This window comes from Aotus nancymaae, unplaced genomic scaffold (assembly GCF_030222135.1).
Source record: "Aotus nancymaae isolate 86718 unplaced genomic scaffold, 86718_ANA_hifiasm-v0.15.2.pri h1tg000053l, whole genome shotgun sequence".
NCBI lineage: Eukaryota > Metazoa > Chordata > Mammalia > Primates > Aotidae > Aotus > Aotus nancymaae.
This window is the reverse complement of record NW_026988467.1, coordinates 914,540-942,448: the sequence shown is the minus strand read 5'-3', so window position 1 is coordinate 942,448 and position 27,909 is coordinate 914,540. Positions and strand designations below refer to the sequence as shown.

At 62.4% G+C, this 27,909-nt stretch overlaps 1 protein-coding gene across 2 annotated transcripts in view; it reads right to left on the bottom strand.

Annotated features, from left to right (window-relative positions):
• Positions 1-2,998: 2,998 nt before the first annotated feature.
• TP73 (tumor protein p73) overlaps positions 2,999-27,909 on the bottom strand; it is a 48,987-nt gene continuing 24,076 nt past the window's right edge. Inside the window, exons 3-13 of one of the 2 annotated variants that reach the window (XM_012460990.2) lie at positions 26,835-27,077; positions 13,278-13,464; positions 12,382-12,497; positions 9,375-9,484; positions 8,837-8,979; positions 8,358-8,446; positions 6,600-6,721; positions 5,900-6,048; positions 4,981-5,119; positions 4,485-4,578; positions 2,999-3,328 (exon numbers count right to left, since the gene is read on the bottom strand). In XM_012460990.2, the coding sequence (XP_012316413.2) occupies positions 2,999-3,328; positions 4,485-4,578; positions 4,981-5,119; positions 5,900-6,048; positions 6,600-6,721; positions 8,358-8,446; positions 8,837-8,979; positions 9,375-9,484; positions 12,382-12,497; positions 13,278-13,464; positions 26,835-27,077 (1,722 nt within the window). The remainder of the gene's footprint in view (positions 3,329-4,484; positions 4,579-4,980; positions 5,120-5,899; positions 6,049-6,599; positions 6,722-8,357; positions 8,447-8,836; positions 8,980-9,374; positions 9,485-12,381; positions 12,498-13,277; positions 13,465-26,834; positions 27,078-27,909) is intronic. The other variant, XM_012460991.2, reaches the window with a different exon arrangement.

Below are 27,909 nucleotides of genomic sequence, written 5' to 3'. Positions count from 1 at the left end.
AAGCTCAGGTGGGCACCAGGGCCACCGTGGAGGCCGCAGGCTTCCTGCCTGTGAGGACCCGCCCTGTGTGTGTCTGAGCCCCTCAGAGATCGAGGTTTAGTCACGAGAGCCGGTCATTGGAACAGATGCTTTATTATGTTACAAAGACAAAAGTCCCCACTGAAACACAGCTAAAAAAATAACACGTTTTCCCAAGATTACATTACTAAAAACAGGTGTTGTGTTACTGGAGGGCGTCCATTGATACTGCTCAGAGAAGCACCGTCCTACAGGGAAAGCACAGGTGGGATTTCGTTTTCACCTGAAAGCATAAAAGTGCTTCAGCTGGTAACAGAGGAGTGGATGTTTGTGCGTCGGAGACACTGACTGTTCCAAGCGACAAGTGGCTCTGTGCCCAGATCCCGCCAGCCGGGCCCCTGGGTACAGCGAGGGCCTCCCGCAGGCAGGCTGGTGGGAACGCTGCGGGAATAGGGCAGAGTCGCCGTTTCTCACCAAACCAACTTGGGCGGACGTGAGCCGACCTGCCTGCTTGGCTCCTTCTGCCCGGCCTCTCTGAGCAGACTCAGGGTCACTACCCACCCCCTCGGCTCCAGGAGTGCCGGCGGCCTCCCTCCCGCCCCTGCCCTGCTGGGAGAACTGTCCACCTTCAAGACGTATCTGTTGATTTGTTTAGTTTTATAAAACATGTTGCTGAAAGGGTTCTTGCTCCTGGCAGTTCGCATTTTCTCCTGACGGTGGCGAAGTCTTGACTCTACTCCCACAGCTGCTTCTCCAGGGCAAAGAGGCCAGCGCGGGCTCCCTGGACAGGCCATCTGGCTGCTCCGTGCTCCGGCTGGCTTCCTTGGATGTCTGGCTGGGCTTACAGTGACAGCTGCCCCTGGGGCCTCTCCCTGCTCTGTGCCATCCCCCAACCAGCCCTTCCCAGGAGCACACTACGGGAGCTCTCAGGACAGCCCCACTGGACTCGATGGACAGGGAACATGCCTAAGAAACAAATCAACAAGCCCCTGGAATTGAAGCGCGTCTGCTCTGGGCTTGGGCACCCCAGGTGTCGGGATGGCCTCCGCAGCTCCTGAAGTGGAGCACAGGGGCGGAGTGGGGGCGCCAGTGTGTGGCCTCGGGCAGCAACTGCCCAACACCAGCCCAGCTTCCAAGAGATGAGCGTGATGCCTGGGACATGGGACTCAGCCTTTCTGGCCTCAGTTTCCTCATCTACGAAATGGCAATAAGAGGGGGAAGAGGAGCTCAGGTGACAAGCAGCCGGGGTAGCCGCGGTCCCCTGGGAAAGCCCTGAGCCCGCTGCTGCTGCTGACTCGTGTCCTGGGGGTGGCACCTTTCTAGGGAGATGGAGCCCTAGAAGCTGAGTGGCCAGAGCCTGCCCTTCGGCTGGAAGGAGCTGGATGGGAGGACCAGGCTCCCGCCCTGGCTGCAGCCAGATCCCATGGGAGTGACAGCCCCCTGCCTGCTGCCCCCACAGAGGTGCACCCAGGCGTGCTGTCAGTGGCCCTGGGAGGTGGACGGTGGGGGAGAGAGATGCCCGAGTCTTCATAGACCAGGCACCTGCAGCAACACCAGACTTTTAAATAAGGGGAGGCTGGTGACGGTGATGCCACTTAGCAAGATGATCTGAGGCCCAGCCCGAGGGCGTTGTGTGTAACCTTGCTGTCCCGTGGGGGACTTAACTGCTGCTTCTGGGAGACGTTAGCAGGGGAAGCTCCTGCCCAAAGGAGCTGATGCCGTACGTACCCTGGGCAGGGGGTGCAGAGCTTGCCATGTGAGACGGGCCAGGCAGCCTGCACCCCGGGTGATGTCTCAGCTCACGTGAGTGAGGGCTCCCACTGGCCCACCTGCCCAGAACGGAGGGCTCCTGGGGTGCTCCAAGAAGGCCTAGACCCCCCAGCACCTGTCTCAGTCTGTCTCCTGACTGCCGCTGCCTCCAAGAAAGGAGAGCAATGCCCTCTGGACCTTGCGATGATAGGGAAGGTGGCCTCGGGGAGGGAGGAGCTGCTCCCACGGCAGAGCGGTCCTGCGGATTTGCCAGGGTTTGCCCTTCCCGGCATTCCCTCCAGGCTTCCTCCCCACTGGCCTTCCTGAGTTCAAGTCCCCGCCTGCCTGGCTTCTCACTCAGCTTTCTCAGCCCAGCTCGTGGGCACTAGGTTGAACTCAAGGGAATGTTGAGAAAGTTAAAAAAAAAAAAAAAGCTGACCCACCATGTAGAAAACGGAATCAGTTTATCAAACATTGACAATTTCCAGTCCTCCAAGGACAGGCTGTCCCTGTCTGCTGAGGGGCCCCGAGGAGAGGCGAGTGTGGCTGGGCGGAGGGCACTGGCTGAGGCGGCCCCAGCTGCTGCCCGTGCCCGGGAGGGGTTGCGCCCTCCCCAGTTTTCTCCAGTTTCAGCAACACTGTTGATTGGGGCAGGAGGGGGGCGGTCCTGCAGAATACAGTATGCTGGGGGCAGAGGCTTGTCCCAAGTCTGGCAGAGAGTCCCCAGCTCCCAGTGCAGGGGAAACGCATTCCCTGAAAATACGTGTGTTTCAGACACAGTCACTTGGCTGGTCACTGCTATCCAGAACCAAAAGATGTCGCAAAATACTTTTTGGCAGTCCGTCAGCAAAGGGGATCCTTTCTTTTGGGAGGACCTCACTTGACAGAGTCCCTAGGATGAGGCCTGAGGACGGAGCCGAGCAGACACTGCAGTCCCCACCCACACCTACCATGGAGCCTGTGGGCAGCGGCAGGGCTGAGAGAGGGAGTCGGCCCCTGCCCCGCAACCCCATCACTAGGGCAGCTCCAGAAGGTTCCACAGGCGACTCAGGCCATCCTGAGCAGGTGGCTTCGGGGCGGGGCCTCTCCTGGGGCCAGGGAAGCGCCTGGGGATGGCCGGACCTGCTGAAGGCCCTGCCTCCTGAGGCCGTTTTGGAGGCGCAGGAAGGAGAGGGCAGCGACTCGGGTCTCTGCGGCAGCGCAGGCTGCGGGTTTGGCCGGGCCGGGGCCCTCAGTGGATCTCGGCCTCTGCGAACTCCTCCTTGATGGGCTGCTTGCGGGCCTTGCAGTCGGGCAGGTCGAAGCCGAAGTCCGCCCACTCATCAGGACCACCGGGGCCGCCGCGGTTGGGGATGGTGATGGTGTGGCGCACGCGGAAGTGCACGGCCTCCATGACCCGCTGGCGCTGCAGCTCCCCGGAGCTGCCGATGGAGATGGTGGCCGCGTTGCTGGAGCGGAGCAGCTGCTGTGCAGCGCCATAGTCGTGGCCCTGCTTCAGGTCCTGCAGGCCCCGCCAGATGGTCATGCGGTACTGCTCGGGGATCTTCAGGGCCCCCAGGTCCTGCGGGAGGCCGGTGCGTTAGGGGCAGGGGCAGTGGGGGCAGGGAGAGCAGGGAGGGGGCCGCCGCCCTGGGCCTGGTGGTCCGGCCACACCACACCCTGGCCCCCACACCCCCAACCAGAGTGGGCAGGAGAGGGGACATGGTGGAGGGAGAGAGGCCACCAAAGCCACTCCTGGCCTGTGCAGGGCCTGGGCCCTGACCTCAGGGCTTTAGACATGGAGCCCCTGGGCATCCTCCTGGCCCTGGGGGATGATGACCGGCCTCGCAGCCTCTGGCCTGAGCCCTCCGTGGTCTCCATGTCCCTGACCCCCAGCTCATCCCTGAGCTCCCAGCACCCTCTGGGCACCACAGCAAGCGCGCACATCACGCAGGGGAGGCAAGAGTTGACGCGGGACGTGGAGCTGGCTCAGTGTAGGTCACTGGGGACAGGGTGCAGGAGGGGTTCGTGGACACAGATGCAGCCAGCCCCTGCATGAAGGACAGTTCGGCCGAGCAGCTGGCCCCAGCTTACACTGACAAACCCTCGTCTCTGTCTGCAGCCCCAGGCTGGGGATGGTCTGGGAAGGGCCTTGGACCTAGGCGGCGCCACTGGCTGGGAGTGGGTTCCCAGAGAGGGCTTATTCTTCCTTGGCCGACAGTGCCCTGTGGTTCCCACGGTCCTAGGCTCCGAGCAAGCCTTTGTACAGCACTAGTCTCATTTAACCCAAAGGCAAGCCGTGGCTGTGGGATCAACTGTCACAGGTGTCAAGAGCTGTGTGGCCTCTGGCCGGCCGCTTGCCTTCCCTGGGTCCCCTTTCCTTCCTGTGTAAATGACGCTGAGCTAGACTGTCTCTCTCGGGCCCTCACGTTCTTTTGTCCTTTGCGCCTTGAAAACAGCCCATCCGCTAAAATCAAAGGCACGCTGGCTGCTGGGAATCTGAAAAGGCCGGAACGACCAGTTCAGCGTCGGAGGCCTGGGTGTGTGTCCCACCCGCCAGCCGCGTACCTGGCTGCACCTGCCTGAGCTCCGAGAGTCAAGTCCTCACATCTGCTTGCCCGTGGGAAAGGGTTTCCAAGTTTCCCAGCCATGAGAGCCAAGAGGAGAAAGCTCTTTGCCCTCCAGACAGGGCCCCCTCCGGCCACTGACTGTGCGGAGCGGGCCCCCCGGCTGCTTACCTCGATGGTCAGGTTCTGCAGGTGGTAAACGCTCTGCAACCCTTGGGAGGTGAAATACTCGATGCAGTTTGGACACCCCAATCCTGTTAAGAAACTGCAGGGAGAATTTGAGAAAGGAAGCGGCATCAGCGTCCCAGCACAGGGCTGCGCGAGCCCGCGCTCTGGGAGTGGCCTGGCTGGGGCGGAGACTGCCACTGTCTCTGAAGGGTGGCTCCAGCCCACCAGTGGCCACGGCTCCCTCAGGGAGGGGACGTGCTCAGCGGCGGGGGGTTGGGGTGTCAGCGGAGGACCCCGGCTTTCTGTGCCTTTCCTCTAAGTGGCCCGTGGCCCCGGTGTCTGCTGGATGCTCCTGGCCTGACTCCCCCGCCCGCCTGTCTGATCCGGGGTTGCAAGTGGTGAGTCTGCAGGGTGGGCGGGGCAGCCGACATGGCGGGAAGGACAGAGGTGAGAGGACAGGGTGACAGTGCACACCCGGGGCCCTCGGCAGCCCACACACCTGACGAGGCTGGGGTCGGCGTGGTAGGGGGGTGGCGGAGTGCAGTGGGGCCCTGAGACCATGGCCTGGGCGCCGTGGCTGCTGCTCATCTCACCGTTGGTCGGCGCGGTGTGGCTGTGATTGTTCAGCATCCCGGGGCCTGGGTGAGAGGTGGTGGGGGGCGTCAGGGCAGCTGGGCCGGGGGTCCAGGTACAGGCTCCACCCAGGCTCCCGACTCCTTAGACACCAGGGAGCCACCCCAAGGCCTGGCGATGTGATGCTTGGCATCACCCCAGCCAGCTGGAGGCCTGAGGAAGGACTGAACGCCGGGGCCTTGTCTCCTAGCCCTGCCTAGTAGGGACGGGTGTGACCATGCGGACGAGGCGTTGGGTCCTAAGGGCAATCACAGCTGGCACTGGAGTGCTGGCCACACCCCAGGGCCTCAGGACACACCTGGGGGTGCTTGCTCTCAGCACTGGGAACATGCCTGGCCCTGCCCACATGAGGACCTTCTAGGGGAAGGGGCCCAATCCTATCCTGGGGATCCCCCGGCTGGCTTGTGTTGGGGCCCCTGATGAGCTATTGTACCATTTAATCCTCACAAGGAGTGAGCCTTCTGTGGTACTTCTGTGGCCATTTACTGACGGGGAAACTGAGGCTGTGTAATATTAAGAACCTTCCCCAAGCTCCCCGCCAAGAGGTGGGGCAGGCGTGTGGGTTCCACGCTCTCAACCATGCCCCGCTTCGCCTCCCACAGCGAGGAGTGGGCAGAGCCGGCTGCCTGTGGCTGGGCCTTCCGCCCACAGGGTGGAGCTGCTGGAGGGAGCCAGCGACAGAGAGATCCGCGGCTGGTCCCGAGCTGGGTGGAATGCTCTGAGCCAGGCCCTCCCACTGGGCTCACCCCCACTGCCTGTGGGCCCCCACTGCCCGAGGGACTCACCCACAGGCCCCAGGTTGGGTGCTGCGGCTGAGCTGTGCGGGGGAGGCTGGCCCACCAGCTGGTTGACGGAGGGCAGCTTGTTCATGCCCCCGTGCACCTTGTTCATGGGTGAGAGGACCGGCCCATAGGACGGGGGCTGCAGGTGGCTCCTGCTCAGAAGCAATGGCCGGCATGGGTAGGAAGCAAGGCAGCCTTGTGCCTGCCAGCCACCCACGTCCGCGATGCCCCCATGCTGCCGATGCGTGGAGGCTCTGATGTCAGAGAGTGGCTTCATCCTCCCTAGCCTCCCAGTGCCCAACCATGGCCATGCACGGGCACTGGGCCTGCTCCTGAGAAGGGCACTGGCCATGGCGGGGCTGGGGGCGGGGATGACCTGTGCCCCTGGAATCGGCCTCTGGTCTTGGTGGGTCATGGTCACTCTGTCCATCCCTCCTAGCCTTTCCACTCAGCAGACATTTACAAGGCCCCTCAGTGGCAGAGGCATAGCAAAGGCTGTGACCCAGGGTCCCAGGGCAGCTCCAAGTCCCAGAAGGCTTCCTGGAGGAGGAGATGTGAGGTGGGCCCCCTGAGCTCTCAGTTCTGCTGCCTGTCTCTGGCAGATGATGCCTTCTGGAGGGATTTCTGGTCCTCCTGGCCATCTCCTGTGGGTTTGAGCCGTGCCCGCCTTCCCTACCCGCATGGTGGGCTGGGGTGGACTCACGGCCTCTGGAGGAGCTGCTGCTGCTGCCGATAGGAGTCCACCAGCGGCTGTGGCACCAGCTCCATCAGCTCCAGGCTCTCCTTCAGCTTCATCAGGATCTCGAAGTTCTCACGGCCTCGCACCTGAGCACAGAGGAGCAGACACTCTGCCCATGTGCCCCAGACCCCCGTGGGAGGGGGGCGGACACAGCCTCAGGAGAGTTGGGGCTTGGCAAAGCATCTGTCCTTTCTAGGGGTTCCCCGGCACCCCAGAGCCTCAGGATCCCCGACCTGCTTTCCTCTTCCCAGGAAGCAGGTCTAACCAGAGCTCCTGACTCGGCGGGCAGGTCTGCCCCCAAGAACCACGCCTGCTCATTCTGGCCCCAAGCCCTGCTCACTCTTCCTCCGTCATCAACAGATATTGTTGTTTTTTTTTTTTTTAACAAATGGCTCTTTCTTTTCTTTTCTTTCTTTTTCTTTTTCTTTTTTTTTTGAGACAGGGTCTTGCTCTGTTGCCCATCATAGCTCGCTGCAGCCTTGGACTCCTGGGCTCAGGCGATCCTCCTGCCTCAGCCTCCTGAGTAGCTGGGACTACAGGTGCACACCATCTTGCCCAGCTAATATCTGTAAAGATGGAGTCTCGCTGTGTTTCCCACTTTGGTCTCCAACTCCTGGGCTCAGATGATCCTCCTGCCTTGCCCTCCCAAAATGCTAGGATTACAGGCATGACCACGGTCCCCAACTGGGGCTGACTCTGGAGCTCAAAAAACTGAAAGTTCACATCATGAAGATGAATCCCATTTAAGCCTGTGCTGATTTAATTCACCTGTTGGAGGCCACACGTGAGAGGCACACTCACTGGGGCCACGGCCATGGGTCTTGGCCAATGTTAGGGTCCTGGACTCTTGCTAATTGTTTACCCTGGTGGGACTCTGCACCACCCACCTGCACTGTGTGCACAAGGCTTCACTGTCAACCTCATGACACTGAGTTTTTGTGACCGAGGGGACTCTCAGGGACGCGCTGGAGTTGGGCCCTGCTGGTTTCTCTTGCAAGCAGGTTCTGCCCTCTTAACCTTCCCAAGCAGGGCTGGGCACCTCCCGCCCCCTCTGCCCCCTCCGCCCAGGTCTCCAGGGCCCCTCCCCATGGCCCAGCCTGGGCTCAGCAGATGACAGAGGTGAGTCAGGTCTCCTGACCGCCGTGCAGGAGCACAAGCTCACATGCAGGAGCATATATGTGCAAGAGCACTCACGCGCAGAAGCACACATTCATGCACAGGAGCACTCGTGCAGGAGCACTCACACACAGGAGCACTCACGCGCAGAAGCACTCACACGCAGAAGCACTCACATGCAGGAGCACTCACGTAGGAGCACTCACGTGCAGAAGCACACACGCCTAGGAGCACACACTCACGTGCAGGAGCACACTCACATGCAGGAGGACTCACGCAGGAACACACACAGGAGGACTCACGCGCAGGAGCACACACTCACGTGCAGGAGCACTCACGCCCAGGAGCACTCACGTGCAGGAACACACACATGCACAGGAGCACACACTCACGTGCAGGAGCACACTCACATGCAGGAGGACTCATGCAGGAACACACACACGCAGGAGGACTCACGCGCAGGAGCACACGTGCAGGAGCACAGACTCACAGGAGCACACACTCACATGCAGGAGCACACACGCACAGGAGTGCACACTTGCAGGAGCACAGACTCATAGGAGCACACATGTGCAAGAGCACACACGCACAGGAGCACACACTCACGTGCAGGTAGTACGTGTCCTCATCTCCGTGCCGCCGCTTCTTCATGCTGGCACCCAGGGCGGGGATGGCAGGGGGGCTCTGCTTGAAGGCTGGAAGGCCAGGCAGGGGGGCGGGGTGAGCCCGCAGGACCAGAGGGTGAGGCCTTCCTCCAGGAGGAGGGAGACCTGCCCCACCCTTGGGGCCAATCGACCCTCCAGGTGGTTGCAGCGGGGGGACAGGTCCAGCGTTCAGCAATCCACAGAGATGGGCAAACCTGGGGTGCCACCAGGCCTCTGAGGCGCCCTCAGCCCTTGGCCCAGGATGACAGACTTCTTCGGGGGCTGTTCTCAGGCTTCGTCAGGGAGGCATCCGCGCCTGGGGGGCCATTCAGGGGCTGGCCTTGTCCCCGGGATGCCAGCTTGCACTGTGTCCTGCCAGCATGCCCCTTCCTCTCCCCACACGCGTCCGGTTCCACCCAGCCCAGCCGGCCCGCCGCTCACCGCGCTTGCTGGCGGCCCCGTTCTTGGCGGTGCTCTCGTTCAGGGCCTGCTGTTCACGGAAGTGATCCTCATCAGCTTTCCGGTCGCGGCCAGGACAGGCGCAGATGCGGCCCTCAAAGGACCGGCGGCCCAGCACCTGCCCACTGTCGGGTTGGCACAGCCAGAACTGTGAGCTCAACCCTGCCCACCCTCAACCTGCCCACCCTCTTCGCCCACCTCGGACCCTGCAGGACCGGCCTTGAGAGCCCTCAGAGTCACCGCAGAGCACCCAGTGCCGGCATCAAGTGTTCCCGCCAAAGGCTCAAAGCTGCGAGGCTGCCCTGAGACCTCGCCCGAGACTGCCGCCTCCCTCGGGAGACCCAGCTCCTGCCCAGGCAGCCCCTGCAGGCCAGGGGGCGGTCCCTCGCTCCAGCCGCAAAGCCCAAAGCCTCTTCCCCCAGCTGGCCTTGGCCTGCATGTCTCCATAGCAGCTTCCGCTCTCCTCCATCAGTGCCTGCCCAGCCCTGTCCCTCCTCCACCCCATGTGCCCAGGACTCACTCCCGTGTCTCCAGGGTGATGATGATGAGGATGGGCCGCCGGTTCATGCCCCCCACACAGCTGCTGTTACACATGAAGTTGTACAGGATGGTGGTGAATTCTGTCCCCACCTGCACACCAGGTAGCAGGGAGAGGGGCTGGCATCAGCATGCAGCCCTGGTCCACACGGGTGGCAGTCCCCAGCTCCACGTTTGGCCCTGGCTCCAGGTAGGCAGGGGAATGCCCTGCTCTATGGTTTTTTGCTATCTGTCCATCTGTCTACTTATCCATCCACTCACCCCCCCACCCCCCACCCCATCCATCCATTCATTCACCAACTCCATCCCTTCACCCACCCACCCCATCCATCCATCCCTCCATCCACCCACCCATCCATCCATTCATCCACCAATCCCATCCATCCACCCATCCATCCATCCACCCACCCACCCCATCCATCCATCCCTACATCCACCCACCCATCCATCCATTCATCCACCAATCCCATCCATCCACCCATCCATCCACCCATCCATCCATCCACCCATCCATCCATCCCTCCATCCACCCACCCACCCCATCCATCCATCCCTACATCCACCCACCCATCCATCCATTCATCCACCAATCCCATCCATCCACCCATCCATCCACCCATCCATCCATCCATCCACAATCCATCCACCCATCCACCCATCCATCCCTCCATCCACCCATCCATCCCTCCATCCACCCATCCATCCATCCACCCACCCATCCATCCATCCATCCACCCATCCATCCAGCCACTCACCCATCCATCCATCCACCCATCCATCCATCCACCCACCCATCCATCCACCCACCCATCCATCCATCCACCGACCCATCCATCCACCCATCCATCCATCCATCCATCCACCCATCCATCCATCCCTCCATCCCTCCATCCACCCATCCATCCATCCACCCATCCGTCCACCAACCCTATCCATTCACCTACTCCAACCATCCATCCACCCACTCATCGATTCAATATCAATCTATCCATACATCCACCCACCCACCCCACCCCATCCACCCACCCGTTCATTCACCCACACACCCACCTCATCCATCCATCCATTCATCCACCCACCCACTCACCCCATTTATCCATCTACCCACCCACCCACCTACCTACCCATCCATCCATCCACCCCACCCACCCCCATCCATCCACCCATCCACCCACCCACTCCATTAACCCATCCATTCATGAAGATGACTGAACAGCAATCACTGAGCTGGTTCTGGGATCTGGGAGGGCTTAGACCTGGTCTCTGCTCTCAGAGCAGCACTGAGTCCTGTGGTCTGCTAGTCCCAGCCTTCTCTCCGACACAGGCTGGAGGCCAAGTGCAGGTGCTGGGAGTGAGTGTGAGTGTGTGCACAGGTTTTGTGGGCCTACGTGTGTGTTGGGGCTTATCTGGGCAGAAGGGTTTGTGGTGTTGCTCTGGCAGAGAGAGGGACCAGAGCTGTCCCCAGCAAAGCCATCCCCAGCACACTCCCATTTCCCAGGGAGTTTGCAGTACAGCTGAGACATGAAGCAAAACTCTTTTTTTTTTTTTTTTGGAGATGGAGTCCCTCTCTGTCGCCCAGGCTGAAGTACAGTGGCAACCTCTGCCTTCAAGCGATTCTCCTGCCTCAGCTTCCCAAGTAGCTGGGATTACAGGCACGTGCCACCACGCCCGCCTAACTTTTGTATTTTTAGTAGAGACTGGGTTTTGCCACGTGGGCCAGGCTGGTCTTGAACTCCTGACCTCAAGTGATCTGCCCGCCTCAGCCTCCCAAAGTGCTGGGATTATAGATGTGAGCCACTGCGCCTGGCATGAACCAAAACTCTTGATCAGTGTGTGTCCCAGACCACAATGTGGGCAGTTCTCATGTCACCCTGGGGACAAATACAAAAGCCATTCCGGGTTTGGGAAGATTGTGGCCTTTCTCAGAACTGCTGTCACACTGAAGCCACCAGGGGGCGAGAGAGCCCTGCCTTCCTGGCAGGCGGGGCAGGTAAGGGTGGGACGAGGGTTTCAGGGAGCCCTTCCCCACCTTGGTTCTGCTGGCATGAAGGGCCGCTCTTAGAGGAGGTGAGATGGGGCCTGGAAGGGGCCAGGGTACCGGGTAGAGGATTGTGGAGGACCTGGAGACTGGGTACTGGAACAGGAGCCTGGGGTGTCCTGGGGGCCCGGTACAGGGATGGGGACCTGGCGGGGGAGGCTAGGGCTGGGTACAGCATGGAGCCTGGTCTCAGAACCAGGTACAGGGGAGGTAGAGACCTGCCATTGCCTGCCCTCCCCTGGGGGCCTGGTACCCACTCCTCATCTCCTGTCCTGCCCCACCCCACCCTCCCGCAGCAACTTCAAACCCTCTGCTCCCCCTACCCCAGCCTTTCACCCCAGTTGGGCCCCACATCAGCTCCAGAATGGTTTCCCCCATCCCAGAAAATTCTGCTGCCTTTGGGTCAAAGGTAAGAACCTCCCAGCCTCTCTGCATCCCCTCCCCTCCTGCTTGCATGCCCCCCAGTCCCCTGCACCCCCACCCACGTGGTACCCAGCCGGGCCTCCCAGCTCTCCAGCCTGCTGACCAGGCTCAGCCTCCTGCAGGCCGCCTCTCCCGGGCCCCTGGCCTGGTCTAGGGGTTTTTCCACCGTCCCTCAACCCCCTTCGTAGACTTTGCCACCCCCATGGGCGCTGTGGCTGGTCTGGTTCTGTCCCAGCCAATCCAGGGTCTAAATGGCGAGGACCTCCCCATCTCCAGCATCCTTATGTCCCGGAGGCTCAGGCCGGAACCAGTGTTGGGTACCAACAGAGGGCAGAGCTGAAGACCCACTCCCCACTATGGAGCCGGGCACACTCAGGCCCAGAGAGGGCCCGAGGCAGATGCGGGGCCAGAACAGCAGTGCACACAGTGGGGCCTGTGTGGGCGGCGCAGGGACAGGGGCTGCCTTGGGGGACCCCCACCCCATACGGCTGACTGCAGGGCCCCGGGCCCAGCCTGGCTCCTGGCTTACCTGTGGTGGCTCATAGGGTACCACGACGCTCTGCCTGCCGGTGACAGGGTCGTCCACATACTGCGAGAGATTATTGCCTTCCACACGGATGAGGTGGCTGGCTGGGGCAGACTGTCCTGCCGGGAGGGGTCGCCACTTCAGAGAGGTGCACAGAGGCACCCAGCCCCGTGCCAGGCACAGAGAATTGCCCACCCTGTACCAGGTGCAGAGGTGCCCAGCCCCATGCCGGGTTCACAGAGGTGTCCAGCTGTCAGGTGCAGAGAGGTGCCCAGCCCTGTGCCAGATGCAGAGGTGTCCCCCTGGGCCAGGTGCAGAGAGGTGCCTAGCCCTGTGCCAGGTGCAGAGAGGTGCCCAGCCCTGTGCCAGGTGCAGAGAGGTGCCTAGCCCCGTGCCAGATGCAGAGAGGTGCCCAGCCCTACGCCAGGTGCAGAGAGGTGCCCAGCACTGTGCCAGGTGCATCACAGCAGAACTGAGACAACCAGGCCCAGTCCTGTGGGCTTCCAGGTGAGGCTCAGGCCAGCTGGCAGCCCTCCTGCCCTGGGGGTGCCTGCCCAGTGGCTCTGCTCCCTGATTCTCCTGCTAACCCCTGAGGTGGCCTGTAGACTTCCCCCGGCACACTGGCGAGAGGCGCTATGCCACATAGGATCTCTGGGGCCCCAGAAGGCCGCTGCCCCTCAGACTCTGCCCAGACCACCTGCCCCTGCCCAGGAACATGCCCCCCCAGGCCCCAGTCAGAACTGGGAAAATGGGGCTGAGGAGGCACTGAAAGCCCTCCCCAGGGAATAGCTAAGCCCAAGCCATCAGCCACACTCTCTCCCAGTTAGGCAGCCTTGGGCTGTGGTGTCCAGGACGCTGGGCAAAATGCCACCGTGGGCTGAGGCTCTGGGGGCCCTCACCTTCGTTGAAGTCCCTCCCGAGCTCGTGGTTGGGGCAGCGCTTCACAATGTCGGTCACGTGCTCTGCCTTCTTGTAGATGGGCATAGCCCGGATGGCGGTGCCCGGGGGCGGGGGGGTGGACACCTTGATCTGGATGGGGCACGTCTTGGCGATTTGGCAGTATAGCTTCTTCAACAGCGGGGAATACTGGGGGGAGGGAGCAGGTGAGACAGGCGGTCCCCAGTGCACCCCTGTCTGGGCCACCCTCCATCGGGAGCCCCTTCCACAAGCCCCAGGTGAGGAATGCCCGAACAGCCCCTCTGCTGAATCCCTCCAGGCGTGAAACCAGGCCCGGCTGCCCCCGGCACTCACTCCGCAGCCATCGGGTGATTTGGGCTCCGTGACAGCAGGGTGTGAGTGCTGGTGGCAGCCAGGCAGAGAGGCTTTAGGTTTATGGATGGGGACAGGAAAGGCCGGGAGAGCAAGAAGGGGCTGCTGGAGAGTGGGGGCAGGAAGGGGACTGGGAGCCGGGCCTGCGGAGCGACACCCCCGACCGCAGTGTTTGAAGAGGTGTGTTTGCAGTGTCGGATCTGTTTTTAAAAGACCAGAGCTGGGCTTCTCCAGCATCCACACAGAGCCAGTGGACCGTTTGTGATGGGCTGGGTACCCCTGTGCGTCCCAGCGTCCATGGAGCTCTGGGTTGGTGTGAAGGCCTCTCGTGCCTCAGTAGCCCTGGTGACTCTCATGCCCTCTCTTGCTGGGGCCACCAAGTCTGAGCAGCCGAGCTGTGCGGCTTTGTCTGACCACTCTAGGGGCCCCTCTGGGCTCGCAGCCCCAGCATCCCCAGCCTGGGACTCGAGGAGCTGAGAGGTCTGTCTGGGGCCAGAGTGGCCCCCAATGTGGGGGGACTGGATGACACCCTGATCCAGCTCCTGCGGAGGCCTCCAGCACCCTCACCCCACAGGGCCATGCCCCACAGGACCCAGGCTGGCTCTCATGAACCCTAAAAGTGACCCTGCTGAGGCCACTGCACGGGCGTCCACTCGTTCCCAAGCTGGTTGATTCCCCGTGTCTGGCTGCTGTGAGTCCGCATGCCCCTGCCCACAGGGACCTCAGGAATGAGTCCCAGGCTCAGATTCAGAGAGTGACTTCTGTCCCCACCCCATGCCCTCTGTGCCCCTCACCAGCCCCCGATGACTCAGAATCACAAGTCACTGCAGCCACAAGTGCCCTGGAGAATGTCCGATCGCCCTCCACCATGGAACAGTTGGGGAAACTGAGGCCAGAAGAGGAAGCTACTGGCAGAACCAGGGAAGTGGCAGGTGGAGCCTTCCCTTTGCCGCCCCCACTGGCCACCAGCCCTACCTCTCTGGCCATCAAGGGACATAAGGGGCTCTCAGGAGCCACATAGGTCCTTGGCAGGTAGGTGCAGGCACAGGAAAAACAAGGAAAAAGGAGGAAAGAGACAGGGGAGGTGGAGCTGACAGAGCCTGTGAGCCATGGTGGGTGGGGCCTGGGTCCCCAGCACCCTCAGCGCCCCGGCCCTGCACAGAAGGAGCCATCCCCCTCTCTGATGAGCTACCTGGGCTTCCCGAATGAGACCCAGCCAGGAACGCTGGCCTGTCCCTGCCATGGGTGTGAGGGGGCTGGAGGGACAAGTGGAAGGGGGTCTTCCAGTGGCCTCCTGGGGATGGGAAGTGGATATCCAAAGGGCGGGCCCCTGCTAGGTCCTCCATCCATCTGGAGGCCCTGGAGCCAGGGTGGCTCCACTGCCGCTGCCTGCACCCCCGACCTTGGGCACCGGGTCTCGGGCAGGAAGCCGCTCACCCCCAGTCCTGACAGGAAGGAACCATCATGCACAGCCCTGCAGGTGGCGCTGGGCACTGTTTAGAAAAGCAGGAAACAGGCCGGGGGCCAAGGCAGGCAGATCACCTGAGGTCAGGGGTTCAAGACCAGCCTGGCCAACATGGTGAAACCCTGTCTGTACTAAAAATACAAACATTAGTCAGGTGAGGTGGTGGGCGCCTGTAGTCTCATTTACTCGGGAAGCTGAGGCAGGAGACTAGCTTGAACCTGGGAGGTGGAGGTCGCAGTCAGCCGGGATGGCGCCACTGTACTCCAGCCTGGGCAACAGAGAGAGAGAGAGGGGAAGAAAGGAAAGAAAGAAAAAAAGGAAGGAAAGAAGAAAAGAAAGAAAGAAAAGCAGAAAACAGCCTTGCAGAGCCGGCAGCCCTCAGCCCCATGTGGGCGCCGGCCCTGGGCCGTGGGAACTGCAGGCTTGGCCATGGCGGGAAGGACGGCAGTCCCCGTGCTGTGGGGTCAGTCTGGCTTCCCTGGGGGTGACTGCTGACGTACAGTGTTCCCACCATCATGAATGCCCCCTTCGCTCCCCACAGCATCGCTTGGAAGGATAAACGGGTAGTCTTGCCCTAGGGCACAGGGGAGCAGCTCACAGCTCAGACCCTCTGAGACTCGGAACCTCAGGAGACTCAGAGGAGGCCCATGGCCCGGCCTTGGAGTGGTGCGTGTCCAGGCACTGGTCTCTTGGACAGAGGCCTTGCCTGAAGCCACACACCGCAGTGTGGACTCCATCTGTGTGGGCTGGGGACAGAAGGAGGAGGGGGCCAGGTGGTGGTGGGTGTCTCCCAGTGCCTTGAGCTGGGGAGAGGAGCACAGGGCCGGCAGCTGTGTCGCCAGGCTTCTCCGAGGCCAGGGCAGCTTGCAGGGTGAGCTGCCCATCGCTGAGCATTTATGGGGCACCTCTTGTATGCAGAGCACATAGGCCCCCTGGAATTCAGGCGCCTGGCTCTGTCTCCTTCATCTTTCCTCAGTAACGTACTCAATAAATGCCATCCATCCTTAGCCGTTCCCTAGGGAAGCCGCACGGCAGGGAAGAGAGAGCAGATCCCCCATGAAACAGACCGGGGCTGGGGTGGCTCAGGTCAGAGTCTCAGGGGCAGCAAAAAGAGAAGGGCCTCTGAGGTCCAGCCACGTGGGTCTCAGTTCCGGCTCTGTGCTCACCAGCTGGGACGCCTCGAGCCGCTGCACAAGCCTCTCCGCCTGCATCTGTGACTCACTGCGTATCCCCTGGGAACACAGTGGCCTGCAGGTGTCAGTGGCTACTGCGCCCTCGTCATTCTCCGAACTAGGTGAGGAGGTGTTGGTTGCAGGCGGCTGGACCCGCACAGGCCGGCTCCTCTGCAGCTTCCTCTCCGGGCTGAGCCCCCTGAGGCTCCATCTACCCTCGTGCCCCAGCCCACGGCCTGAGATGGGAGTCAGTAGCTCCACCAAGGGGGGCTCTAGACACTTGTGGGGAGGGGAGGTTGCCTGGGCTCCTCAGCTGGTTGGACACAGATGGAGTTGGGTGCAGCCAAGCCTGCGGGCAGAGGCCCCGGCAGCCCTCGCTCCCTGACAGCACCATGGAGTCTGAACAGTGTGAGGGGTTTCACAGTCCCCGCTGCCTGGCCCCTGCAACCCTTCCCCTAGGGTCCTGCCCCAGCCCCCTGGCCACAGTCCTCCATGGAGCCTCAGCTCCCAGCGGCCCAGGCCTCAGGGTCAGCCGAGCTCCCATTTCGCAGACAGGCAAACCTAGGCAGCAGCCTCTTGGCAGCACCCTGCTGAGCCCGCCTGGCTCCCTCTGGAGCCCCGGGCAAGGCGAAGTGGTGATCCCTGCTCTGGAAGCTGTGTGGTGAGGCGTCCCAGGGCCGGGGCGCACGAAGTGGGTGCAGCGCCCAACGTGTGCTCCCATCTGTACTGCTCGGGCCATGCGCGAGGTCCCGGGGCCCAGGCTCAGGGAGCACTGTGGACGCCCCGCCCCGGGGAGGAGCTCAGGCGCGCTGGGAGCTGTCCCTGGTACCTGCTGCAGGCGGCAGCGGCCGGACCACCCACCCCTGGAGCAGGGGCTGGGGCTGGAGTGTGGAGTGGCCTAGGGTGGGTAGGCCTCAGCTTGAGCCAGTGGCAGAGGGAGGCCAGGCCTCAGGGCGGACAGCAAGGAGGCCCCTGCCCTCAGGTGACGTGAGCACCTCTCCTCCCCTCTGGCCAGCAAGGCCACCAAGGCCCTGAGCCTGGTTCTCCCCACAGGGGTGTCCCTAGTGCACTGCTCACATGGCTTTCGGGGCACACAAGCCTGGCAGACCCCACCCTGGCACTAACAGAACCCCAGGTGTCCAGCCTGGCTGGAGCTGGGTGGCCTCAGGGAGGGATGTCTGTGATGTCCCCTGCCCTGTCAGCGTCTGAGGCTGGGTGACACAGGTGGCCACAGGAGCGGAGGGAGCCCTGAGACATCCAGGTGCTTCCAGAGAGCAGCCGAGCCCAGGACGGCTTGAGCGCTCCCCAGCGCCTCCCCAGCAGCACCCGGCTCGAGGCTTTGGCTCCACCCTGTGGAAAATGGGCAGGAGGAGGAGGACTCCGGTGGAGTCTACTCTATAGGAAAGGTCACGTGGAGATGCTTCCTTTCCACCACCCCTCCTGCCTCCTCCTTCCCTAGAACCGCTAGATGGATGTGTTTCAACAGATTCCGAGCTGATAAAATCGTATTTATCTTCGGCTGTTGACACAGAGCAGCCTGGACTTGCCTGCCAGGGGTGCGTGCGCCATCCTGCTTGCAGGAAAAGGTTTGCCTGAATGCCACTGCGCCGGTCCCTCCCCACGCTGCCGGCTCCGCTCCGACCCTCTGCTCCTTCCCCTCCTCCCCCGCCCCAGTCCAACATGGGCCCGGCCTGGCCGGGAGCCCTGGGCCTGGCAGGGCTGGTGCGGGGGTGGGTGAGGGGCGGGCGCGGCGCAGGGCTGTTAATTTCCTCGTGCCCGCTCCTCGCTCCCCGGCAGCTGGGTGCCCGGCACGGGCAGGTTTGGGCAGGAGGACAGCGGAGAGGTGATAATAACTTGTCTGTCATTTTCCCAGGACGTGTAGCATCTTGCAAACCGCAAATACCGTTAACCAGCGTGGGTGAATCTGTTGCAACAGATTCTGGAAGACGGGGCCTGCAGTGGGGGCTTTTATTTTTTAAATGATTTTTTTATAGCCCACTTTTATCCACTTTCCATGTGTGTGTGTGTGTGTGTGTGTTTCCAAGGCCATGTCTCTTTCCCCTCTGGGCTTATGGGCCTCTTGGAGCCCACCCTCTGCCAAGGCCATGGTCACTTCCTCTCCCTAGAAAATCTGGGGCTGAGCCACAGAACCATCCATGAAACCCGTGGGTTCACGGACGGACCCCCCAAAACACATGCACGAGCCAGGTTCAACAGCCGGGGGATTATGGTCCTCCTGGGTCCCTTTCTCCTTCAGAGAGAGGAAGGGTATCTTTAGGTGGCAGCCACAGGACCCTCTGGGTGACAGTCCCCTTCACGGGAGGCTGTGGCCTTCCCTGGTGCACAATGTCATTGTTGCCCTTGGAGAGCTGCTGGGAGCACAGGCTGGGCTCTGACAGATGTCAGGGAGGCCTGGCGGGATGTCACAGGGCTGGGCCCTCCCTGCCCCAGGAAAGCCACCAGCCTGGGGAGGGTGATAGGATGCATGAGGCAATCACCCGTGTTTCAGAACACCCTGGTGTGAAGCTGGAGCCCCCATGGGCAAGGCAGTGAAGGTTCACTCACCAGGATACTCACAGCCCACAGGCCAGGGAGATAGGAGGCTCGAGGGAGCTTCAGGTTGCCCATGAGGCCACAGCCAGTGTCAGCCCCAGCACTGCCCAAGAAAAGAGGCTGCTGTGAAGGAGCTCCTGGCTGGGGGCTGCAGGGGACAGATGTGTCTGTTGGCACCCCATGTTGGCCGGCCAGGGCTCCCAGGCCAGGAGCTCGATGGAGGATGAACAGAGGCAGACGGTCCATGCTCTGCAGATGCCAAGCGAACCTCAGCCCTGACCGAGGCCCGCTAGAGCCCCAGAGGCTGTGGACCAGAAAGCGCCCACTGCAGAGGGCAGGCCAGCGGGTGGCAGGGACCCTCGGGAGCTGGGCAGCCTGCCGTGCAGGGACCTTGAGCCAGGTCCCAAACAGGTGAGCAGGCACATGGGGGACTCTCACGGCCTGGAAGCAAGGCTCCCTGGGAGACGTTGAGTGTACCCCCCTTCAGCCAAGGCCCAGAGGCCAGGAGCCCCCAGACCACAGGGGCTTGAGCCTGTTCGGCCCTCGGCCCATGCACAGCTGCCTCTAGGGATCTCTGTCCTGAGCTATGATCAGGGTAGGAGCGGGAAGCAGGTATGTGCTGAGCCCGGGACAGGCTTGGTGGCTTCGTCTCCAGTGCAGAGTGAAGGCCAAGGGGTCTGGTGAGAGACAAGGGCCACACCCAGAGGAAGTGAGAGGGGTCTCGTGTGTGGCGGAGGCCTCTGCTGGTGAGCGCCGTCCACCTGCTGGGGACCGGGGCACAGCTGAGCTCCCTTCTCCGTGGGTGCACTCATAGCCACATCCACTGGCCACAGCTGCCTGCTCTGTGCGGGGCCCTCACCTGGCCTTGGCCCTTGGGAGGTCAGGTGCCGTCACTCTGTTCAGAGACTCACACCTGCCTGCTGAGCCGGGGAAGACCAGCACCCAGACCAGAGCTGTCCGGCCTCCCAGCCCTTTGTCACTGCCGGGCTTGACTTGGGTCCTGGGGCCTGGGGTCAGGGTCTAGGCAGAGACCCGCCTTAAGCACCCCTGGGTTCCAGGAAGACCAGGTACTACAGAGGTGTCAGGTGGGACCTGAGCTTCCTCCCCTGTAGCCAGGCTTAAGCCCCTCAGTAGCGAGGGGACCACCCTGCCCTGGTCCAGCCGGGGAGGGGTCTCCACGGGCAGACTGAGGCTAACACAGACTGCCTGTGTCTGGCTGGCGTCGGGCAGCCCGGCTTGGACAGCTCCAGCCTTCGCTTTGCTGCCGAGATGGTGTGTGAGGAGCCCAGGGCCCAGTTCCCGCCCGGACGCTGCTGTCCTGATTCACTGAGACCTCATGAGGGTACCTGGCTGGTGCTATCATCATGTCACGCTGCCCCAGGCTGGGAAGGAATGAGCTGCCTGGGGAAGGTGGGGGACTCCATCGGGCCTTATTCCAGGACCCAGGTACCCCATCTGGGGCCTTGCGGACAGAGGTGGTGGCAGGGCAGTGCCCTGGGTCCGCAGCTGTCCCTCCGCTCTGAAGACATGCAGTGCTCAAAGACCTGCACTCAGTCTCTGCCCCGAGCCGGGCCCAGGCGTGGGGTCCTTTGCCCACAACTTGCTTTCTGGTAGTGCCAGCTGGAGGGCCCGTGCCTGTTTGCCCAGCCTCTCCTCTGGCCTGTGGCAAGGACCCAGCTAGCGGGGCTGTGGGCCAGGCCCTGGAGCGGCCCAGCACAGGGCCTAGCAGGCTGGCGACAGGGCTGCTCGGCTCACTGCAGAGAGGGGCCCTTAACTGCCAGGGAAGGAGCCCTCGCCATCCTCACCTCCACCCTGACTTGTGGCTTTGAGGAGAAGCCGGATTCACTGAGCCTTTGGAGGCCCGGCTTTGTCAGCCGTGGGGATTGGGAGGATGCCTGGGGTCAGTGGGTGCCCTTTGCTCATAGGACAGTCCTGGCATCTCTGGCCGCAACTTCCTGGGGCAGCCTCAGGGGCTAGAATTGGCAGCAGCGCAGGCGGCTGGGGACAGTGGAGGGAGGGAGGAAGCTGGGGACATGTTGTGGTGGTCACTCTTCAGCTTTTAAGGTAATAGTTGGCTAGAATCTAGGTTTTTGCTAAACTTTGTAAATCTTCAGTGAAATGCCAGGAGGAAGGAGAATTTTGGCCTCTAAACCCCTGACCCCCTGCAGAGAGTGGTGTCTCCCAATGCCAGGGGCAGGGAGCCGGGTGCCTCACTCCAGTGGTGTGGCTGGGGAGGGGTGGGTCTGCAACCCTTGGGGTGACCTGGGTAGCCCCAGTGCGGTGTCGCTATGGGCCTCTGACCTCTGCTTCACTGAAGCCTGGAGCGCTGTTCACTTTTCCAGAAGGGTCTTTCTGCCCTAAAATGCACTGACCAGCTCAGCCTCTGCAGCCTCATCATAACCCTACAAGTGCCCACTGGCCTGGGGTGGTAGAAGCCCCCAGACTGGGAAGCAAAACTTACACTCACTGCCCAGCTGGGCCCTCACTTGGCCTGAGTCCCAGGCGGCCCAAGGTCCAGGTCACCCAGGACCGCGTCTTGGCTTCAGCACTGGGTCCAGGACAAGCTGCGGACCACCCTCCCCTGCGGGCCTCTCTTTCCCCCTGTCAATGGGAGCTGGTGGCACTGGGACCAGGCCTGGGAGGGACCAAGACAGAGGGGGCAGGGAGGCACCAGGAGAGGCCCATCCCCAAGCCCAGCGGCCTGGCTTCTCGCCGTGAGGCTGGCCAGCCCAGGAGCACTGAAGGGATAAAGCGTTCTGGAGGGATTTTCCTTTGTTAGTAAAACCAAGCAGCGAAAGCCGACAGGAAGGGACTCCACCCCCCAGTCCCAGTTTGATTCACCGGCAAACAGCAGCGGAAGCTCACTGGGGCCGAGGCGCAGGAGGTACCGCCCAGCGCAACCCAAGGCTTTCTCCCCTAGGGACAGGCAGGTTTCTCTGAGGGGTCAGCACCTCCTTATCATTGGTTCCTCTGGGGTCCCTGAGGGTCACAGGGACCTGCCCCACAGAGCTGGGAGCAGAGGGTGGGGGAGGGGGCAGGGGAAGCTCGAGCTGTGCAGGGACCTGAGGGGCCGGGGGGCCACCGCACGGGCTGCAGGAGCAAGGTCAGGGGTCGGGCTGCCCTTTGCTGACAGGTGACCTTGGCGTGCCCTCTGGGAGCCTCAGTTTCCTCATCTGTACAATGGGGAGAGCGGGAGGCCCTGCACACAGGGGCAGTGTTGCTGCCAACGCTACTAATTGGACGTGCTAGGTCCACGGGCTGTCCCCAAACCAGAAACAAGCCCTAGGAAAGAGATGATTCTCCCTAGAACGCAAATTGGCTCATGCCTCTCCCCCTACAGTCTCACACCTACAGAAGGAATCTTATCCCCCAAGGGGTCCTCCCTCCTTCTCCAAGAGCCAGGCAGTGTGGGGTGGGGCTGCAGCAGGACCCAGGGGCTCAGAGCTGGGGTCTCCCCAGCCTCACTCAGGGCCTCCAAGGCCAAGTTCTGTGACCTCCAGGGCCCAGGAGTGAGTTCCTCTGGCTGCTCCAGTAAGTAGAGAGAGAAGAGCCGACCCCATCTGGGGCCACGAGCCCGGGCCACTGACCGCAGCCAGAGCAGGCCGGCTGGCAGCGCCTCCCTGTGCCGCACAATACAAGCAAATGCTGCGATTCGCTCTAAGTACTCTAGCTTCCCCCAATAATCCACGTTTCATCTCCACAATAAACACTGTTAGAACTCTTCCCTCAGCTTTACGCACATAGAACTGCTCCCGGTGCCAGTAAAAGGTATTAATTCCACTCATGCATTCCATAAACTTTTAGGATAACGCAATTGATACCACGGTCATGTTGGGACACCTCTGCTATTATTCTCCTGCTCGCAAGCCTCCGAGGCGCTGGGAAGGTTGCTCCAGACCCATTAGCGTTGACTCAGCCTCGTTCTCCCCAGGAATCCCGCCCAGAGCCTTTGTGCATCCCTGGCCGGCCTTCCACATGTCCCTCCGGGAGAGGGGGCTTTCCTACACGTGGAGCCAGAGCTCCCCCAAGATGGACATGTGCACACACGCACACAGACGCCGAGTCTGCGGGCAGTGGGAGGGCACTCAGGGGGCTGCGTCAGGCCATCTGTCTGTCTAGGGGAGGCTGGGGCAGCTGGCCATCCCACCTGTGCGTGTCCTCACTATCCTGACAGGGCAGCCTGCCTCAGGGGCTGTGGGTGGTGTCACTCAGCATGGCCTGAGGTGCCCGCAGATGCTGTGCTGGGCCAGGCCCTTCAACCACGCAACGCCTTCTTGCCCGACCTCAGAGCCCCGCCCCCAAACTTCCCAAACACCCGGGACAGCCACCTTCCCTGACGAGTCTGAGTCAGGGCGTCACAGCGTCCGATGCCCATCGCATTGGGCTGTTCCGACAGCTGGAGGAACTCCTGTTCATTCTCTGCTCCAAGGGACTCCTGGAACCAGCTGTCCGTGCCATTGCCAACCCTCGGGGCTCCCAGAACAGGAGTGGCCAGCAGTGCTCAGAGGCCAGGCCATGCCCTGCAGAGAGCTCTGCCCATGCTCTGACTCCACACTGTCCCACAGAGGGTGTTGAACTGGGAGAAGGGCAGCTGGTGTCACCATCACACTCCAAACAGCCCACATGTGTGGAGCGCTCCCCAGGCACCCTGCCCTGCCCTAAGAAGTCCCAAGAGCCAGTTCCTTTGTCCCCACCATGGCTGGCAGTCCATCCCTCTCTTTACAGGAGAGGACATCAGGGCAGAGGGGTCAAGCAGCAGGTGCTCACGGGCAGATCTGTCATCGGAACCCCGGCAGGTGCCAGCTCCACCCCTCCCACCAAATGCTGGCCTTGCCCTGTCACTGGGCACTGGTTACACTCTCATGGCTAAACACAAATCCTTCCTCCGGCTGCTCGGTCACCCAGGACTCGCCTCCTCCTCCTCTGGGCTTTCTGTGGTGCGGGAGCTGCTAGAACCCTGGGCAGTGACCGGGGAGGCCTGTGCATGCCCATGCGTGCCTGTGTGTTGACATGTGCCTGTGTGTGTATCCACGCGTGTGCATGCATGTGGGCGGGTGACCCTGTCTGTGTGTGCACACATGCGCAGGCCTGGGAAACACAGAGCCCTCCACAGCCCCTAGTGCTCAAGGAGATCTGAGGTCTGTGGGAAGCTGGTTAGGACAGATGGCCTCCCTGGGGCTGGGGAGGGCCACCGTGGGCCTCAACAAAGCAGAGGCCAAAGACCCCATTAGCAGCTGTGGTCATTTGGGGTCTGGTGAGGGCGTTTTTCCTGATCGGGAAGAAAGAACGGGGGCAGCAGCCACTGTGGAATTATACGAAAATATGAATTATCTATCAGTTAGCAGCCGACTGGTGTGCTGCGGCCCAGGGAGACACAGCTCGGAGGCCGGACGCAAGCCCAGGCGGCAGGTCTGGGCAGCACCTGCACAGGGGAACCCCAGAGCTGAGAGCAAGTGGCCTGCCCGGTGGCCCCGTCCTCCACTGAGTGCTGACCGCCTGCCTGCCCCTCCCTGGGCAAGGGAAGAAGCCTGCTGGAGGGGGTTCTGCCCCCAGAGAGCTGAGGTGCCAAAAATCTCATTATCAATGTTTGTCCCACCTCCACCCCCCCACATCCACAGGGCAGCGGAGGCAGAGCCCCAGGTGCACCCCACCCCCAGCATCCACAGAGCCCAGTAGGGAGGGAGCGTGGAGCCGTCCGCTGCTTCTCTGCTGGCCACCAGACAGAGCCTTCCCCCCGCTCCAGTGCAGCCCTGGACGCCTGGTCTGAACGGGCCACCCCGTCCCGCAGGGCAAGGCAGTTGAGACAAAACCATGAAGTCCCTTGAAACCTGATGCCACACACCTGGCGGGGTTAGGGTGGCAGACACCCCAGTGGGGGAGCCAGCCGGCAGAAGGGGCGGCTCTTGTCACTCCACAGACCAACCTGGACACGTGCAGCGCATTCCAAGCACGGTGAAGACCCCATCTGCATCCCCAGACCTTGGAAGGAAGGGCGGCAGAGCTCCCACAAGCTACCTGCCAGTACTGCAAGGGGACACTCTCTAGAAACCACCAGCCTCGAAAAGCCCAGGGCAGGAGGTCAGTGTCCTTAGAGAGGAGAGAGTGGACTCAGGGAACATGCCTGGGCCTGGGGAGAAGCAGTGCTGGAGGTGTGCAGGTGAGGATGCCTGGGGCTCTCTGAGTTGGCTTTAGGTGGCCCCACCGGCCACCTGAAAGGTGGAGGGATAGTCCTGGCCCCCTTGCCCACAGGCGAGTGCAGGTGCCCAGAACCACTCACTTGGGAACCAGCACACCCACTGCCATCACAACTGAGACAACGCACGGGGCTCCTGCTGCGAGCTGAGCGCTGTGCTGGCTCCGGCTCCCACACCACCTTTCCATCCGTCACCACCGTGCAGTAAGGAGCGTGGAGGAGCGATGTCCAAATGGAGAAATGGGGCGTTAGGGCCGGGGTCTGCCGTACCTGCCAGATGGGGGTGGGAAGCCCTGGAGGAGGTACCAGGTCCTCTGCCCCTGGACCCTTCGGGCCCACAGAGCCCCTCCCCATCAAGCCCGGGCAGTGTGGGCTAAGCCTTCTCATAGCACGGAGCCAGCAGTTCGGGGAGCCCATGGCTGGAGTGAGAATCAGAAACAGCCGCAGGTGGGGGTGGGTGGGGCCGGGATCCCAGACCCCAGACCAGCCTGGCAGGACTGTCCAGCCACCTGCAGAGCCTGACGGGCTACCTTAGGCTCCGCCCTGCCCCTCAGCCCTCCGGGAGCGTGGGAAAACCGCAGCTATGGCCAGCAGGGTGGTGGGACCCAGTTCTTAAAGCGGAAAACCCTCAGGGGCCCTTGCTCAGCAACCCCCACAGTGGGTGGGAACGCAGCCTCCTGCACAGACTTCAGGGGCCAGCACCGAGCTGTGCCGAGGGAGGTGGGGCCTTGTGGGGGAGGGGATGCTGCCCAGCGGACTGGACCAACCGGGTGTCCCATAGAGCCCCTCCTGCAGCCACGGCCGGGTGCCAGGCAGGGCTAACTTTCCCTACTTCCGTGTGGGGAGACTCGGAAAGCCCTCAGGGCTGCCTTTCCCTCCCGGCCCTGAGTGCTCTCCACTCCTGGCTGGGGTCGAGCAACCTTCACCTTGCCCCTCCTGACAGACCCCTCCCCAGAAGCCATCTGGGCAGGGCCGCTCAGCGGTCAGGAACCCAGATGCAGAGATGGCTGCCCCCACATACTATGGGCGAAGCACTTCCCTCCCCGCGCCTCAGCCTCCTTGGCTGTGAAATGGCAGTGATGGAGTCAGCCCTGTGGGTTGCTGGTGGGTGCGGGAGTTAGCTAAACCCAGAGCCCTGAGCAGGGTGCCTGGCTTGAGGAGACTGTCTGTGCGCACAGGTGATGTTATCAGAGTTATCGAGATCCCCAGGGCGGGCCTGGCTGTCCCAGGGGCACCGAAGTGAGGAGCGCTGTGGCTCCACCCCATCTACTTGGCGCATGCCAATTCTTGGAAATGACACTCCAGGGACAGTGCCGGCAAAGCCCAAATCCACACACCGCATGGAAATGATCCTCCAGGGTCAGTGCCCAAATCCACCCACCTGCAGACGCGCCTCGCTGCGTGGAGGAGGCAGGCTCTGCAGACTCCAGGGCTGGCCTCGGACACGATGCTTGGCAGCAGAGTCCCTGCCTCTGCCCAGGACAGGATTTCAAACCAAAGCCCCCACCGGAGCACAGGGAAGCCGCCGGCCAACCTTGGTGGAGACCCCACCAGCGGGGCCAAGTCCGTCCCCTCTGGGGCCCTTTGGAGGCTGGCTGGCTCTGGCCACTCACATCCAGAGGGGTGGGCACACCCAGACTGCCCAGCCCTGAGACCCGCCTCCTGCCTGATGCTCCTCCTGGCCCTGGCCTGGTGGGAACCCTGAGCAGACGGTGGGGCGAGCTCGGCCTCCTGAGGTGCGGGAAACGCGGCCACCTCCTCTCCAGCCTGCAGCCCGCAGCTGGCAGGGAGTAGGGGAACTCACCGTCCAGGTGGCCGACTTGGCTGTGCTGGACTGCTGGAAAGTGACTTCGAAGTGGTGGGGCCCGGGGTAGTCGGTGTTGGAGGGGATGACAGGCGCCGGCGACATGGTGTCGAAGGTGGAGCTGGGCTGCGCGTAGGGTGAGTGGGTAGGCACGCTGGCGGCGTGCTCCGGGGTGTAGGGGCTGGCCGAGGCTGCGCGGCTGCTCATCTGGTCCATGGTGCTGCTCAGCAAATTGAACTGGGCCTGGCGCGGGAGAGGGAGGAGGGAGGGGAAGCACACACAGTCAGTCCTCCTGTCCCGTCTGGGAGGTGTCCTGTTACAGGAGCCTTAAAGGGCCAGCGGCTCCAGTCATCCCAAATATTTCCTCGGGTCTCCCCCCCATCCCAACAGGCCACTACTTGTGTTGGGATAAACTGACATATTCACCTCGCCCTCCCCTCCATCAGCCTCCCGGTGCCAGGGTTTCTGGGGATCCACCCAGCCGTTGATGGGGCGGAATCGACTCTTTGCACACCAGGAGGGGAGGTTTCGGGGCTGGGGGGAGGCTCCCAGGCCCCGATGCCCACTTGGGCTCTGCTGCATGCTCCGGGCCTGCACTGGGGTCTGGACCTCACAGCTCAGAGTAGGGAGATCCAGACCCAGGGAGCCAGGCAGTGGTGGAGGCGGGCTGGGCGCAGATGGGCCCTGAGTGCAGGGTGGGCACACCCGGCTTGGGTGCGTGGGCGCCCTGAGGTGCTGGGGACCAGATCTGGGCCCTTGCTAGGTCCGGTCCTCTAGGTGGTGGGTTAGGGTGGGGGCTACTGGTCAGTGGCTGGGCCCTGTTTTCCCACGTGGGCGGCCTCGTCTCCCAGTGGACGGCCTCATCCCTACTGGAAAGGTGGCTCCATGCTCAGGGGCTGGCGAAGCCCCACCCCTGCTGTCCCCTGGCCTGGGGTTCTCTTGCTGGGCCCCTACCCACAGCTCCCCTACCAGGACCACACACCAAGGAACAGGAACCCCTGTGGGTGCGTCCCCTGCACCACCCTCAGTGGGGCCCCAGACCCCAGCATGGATGAGCCTCTGCCAGGAGCTTAAG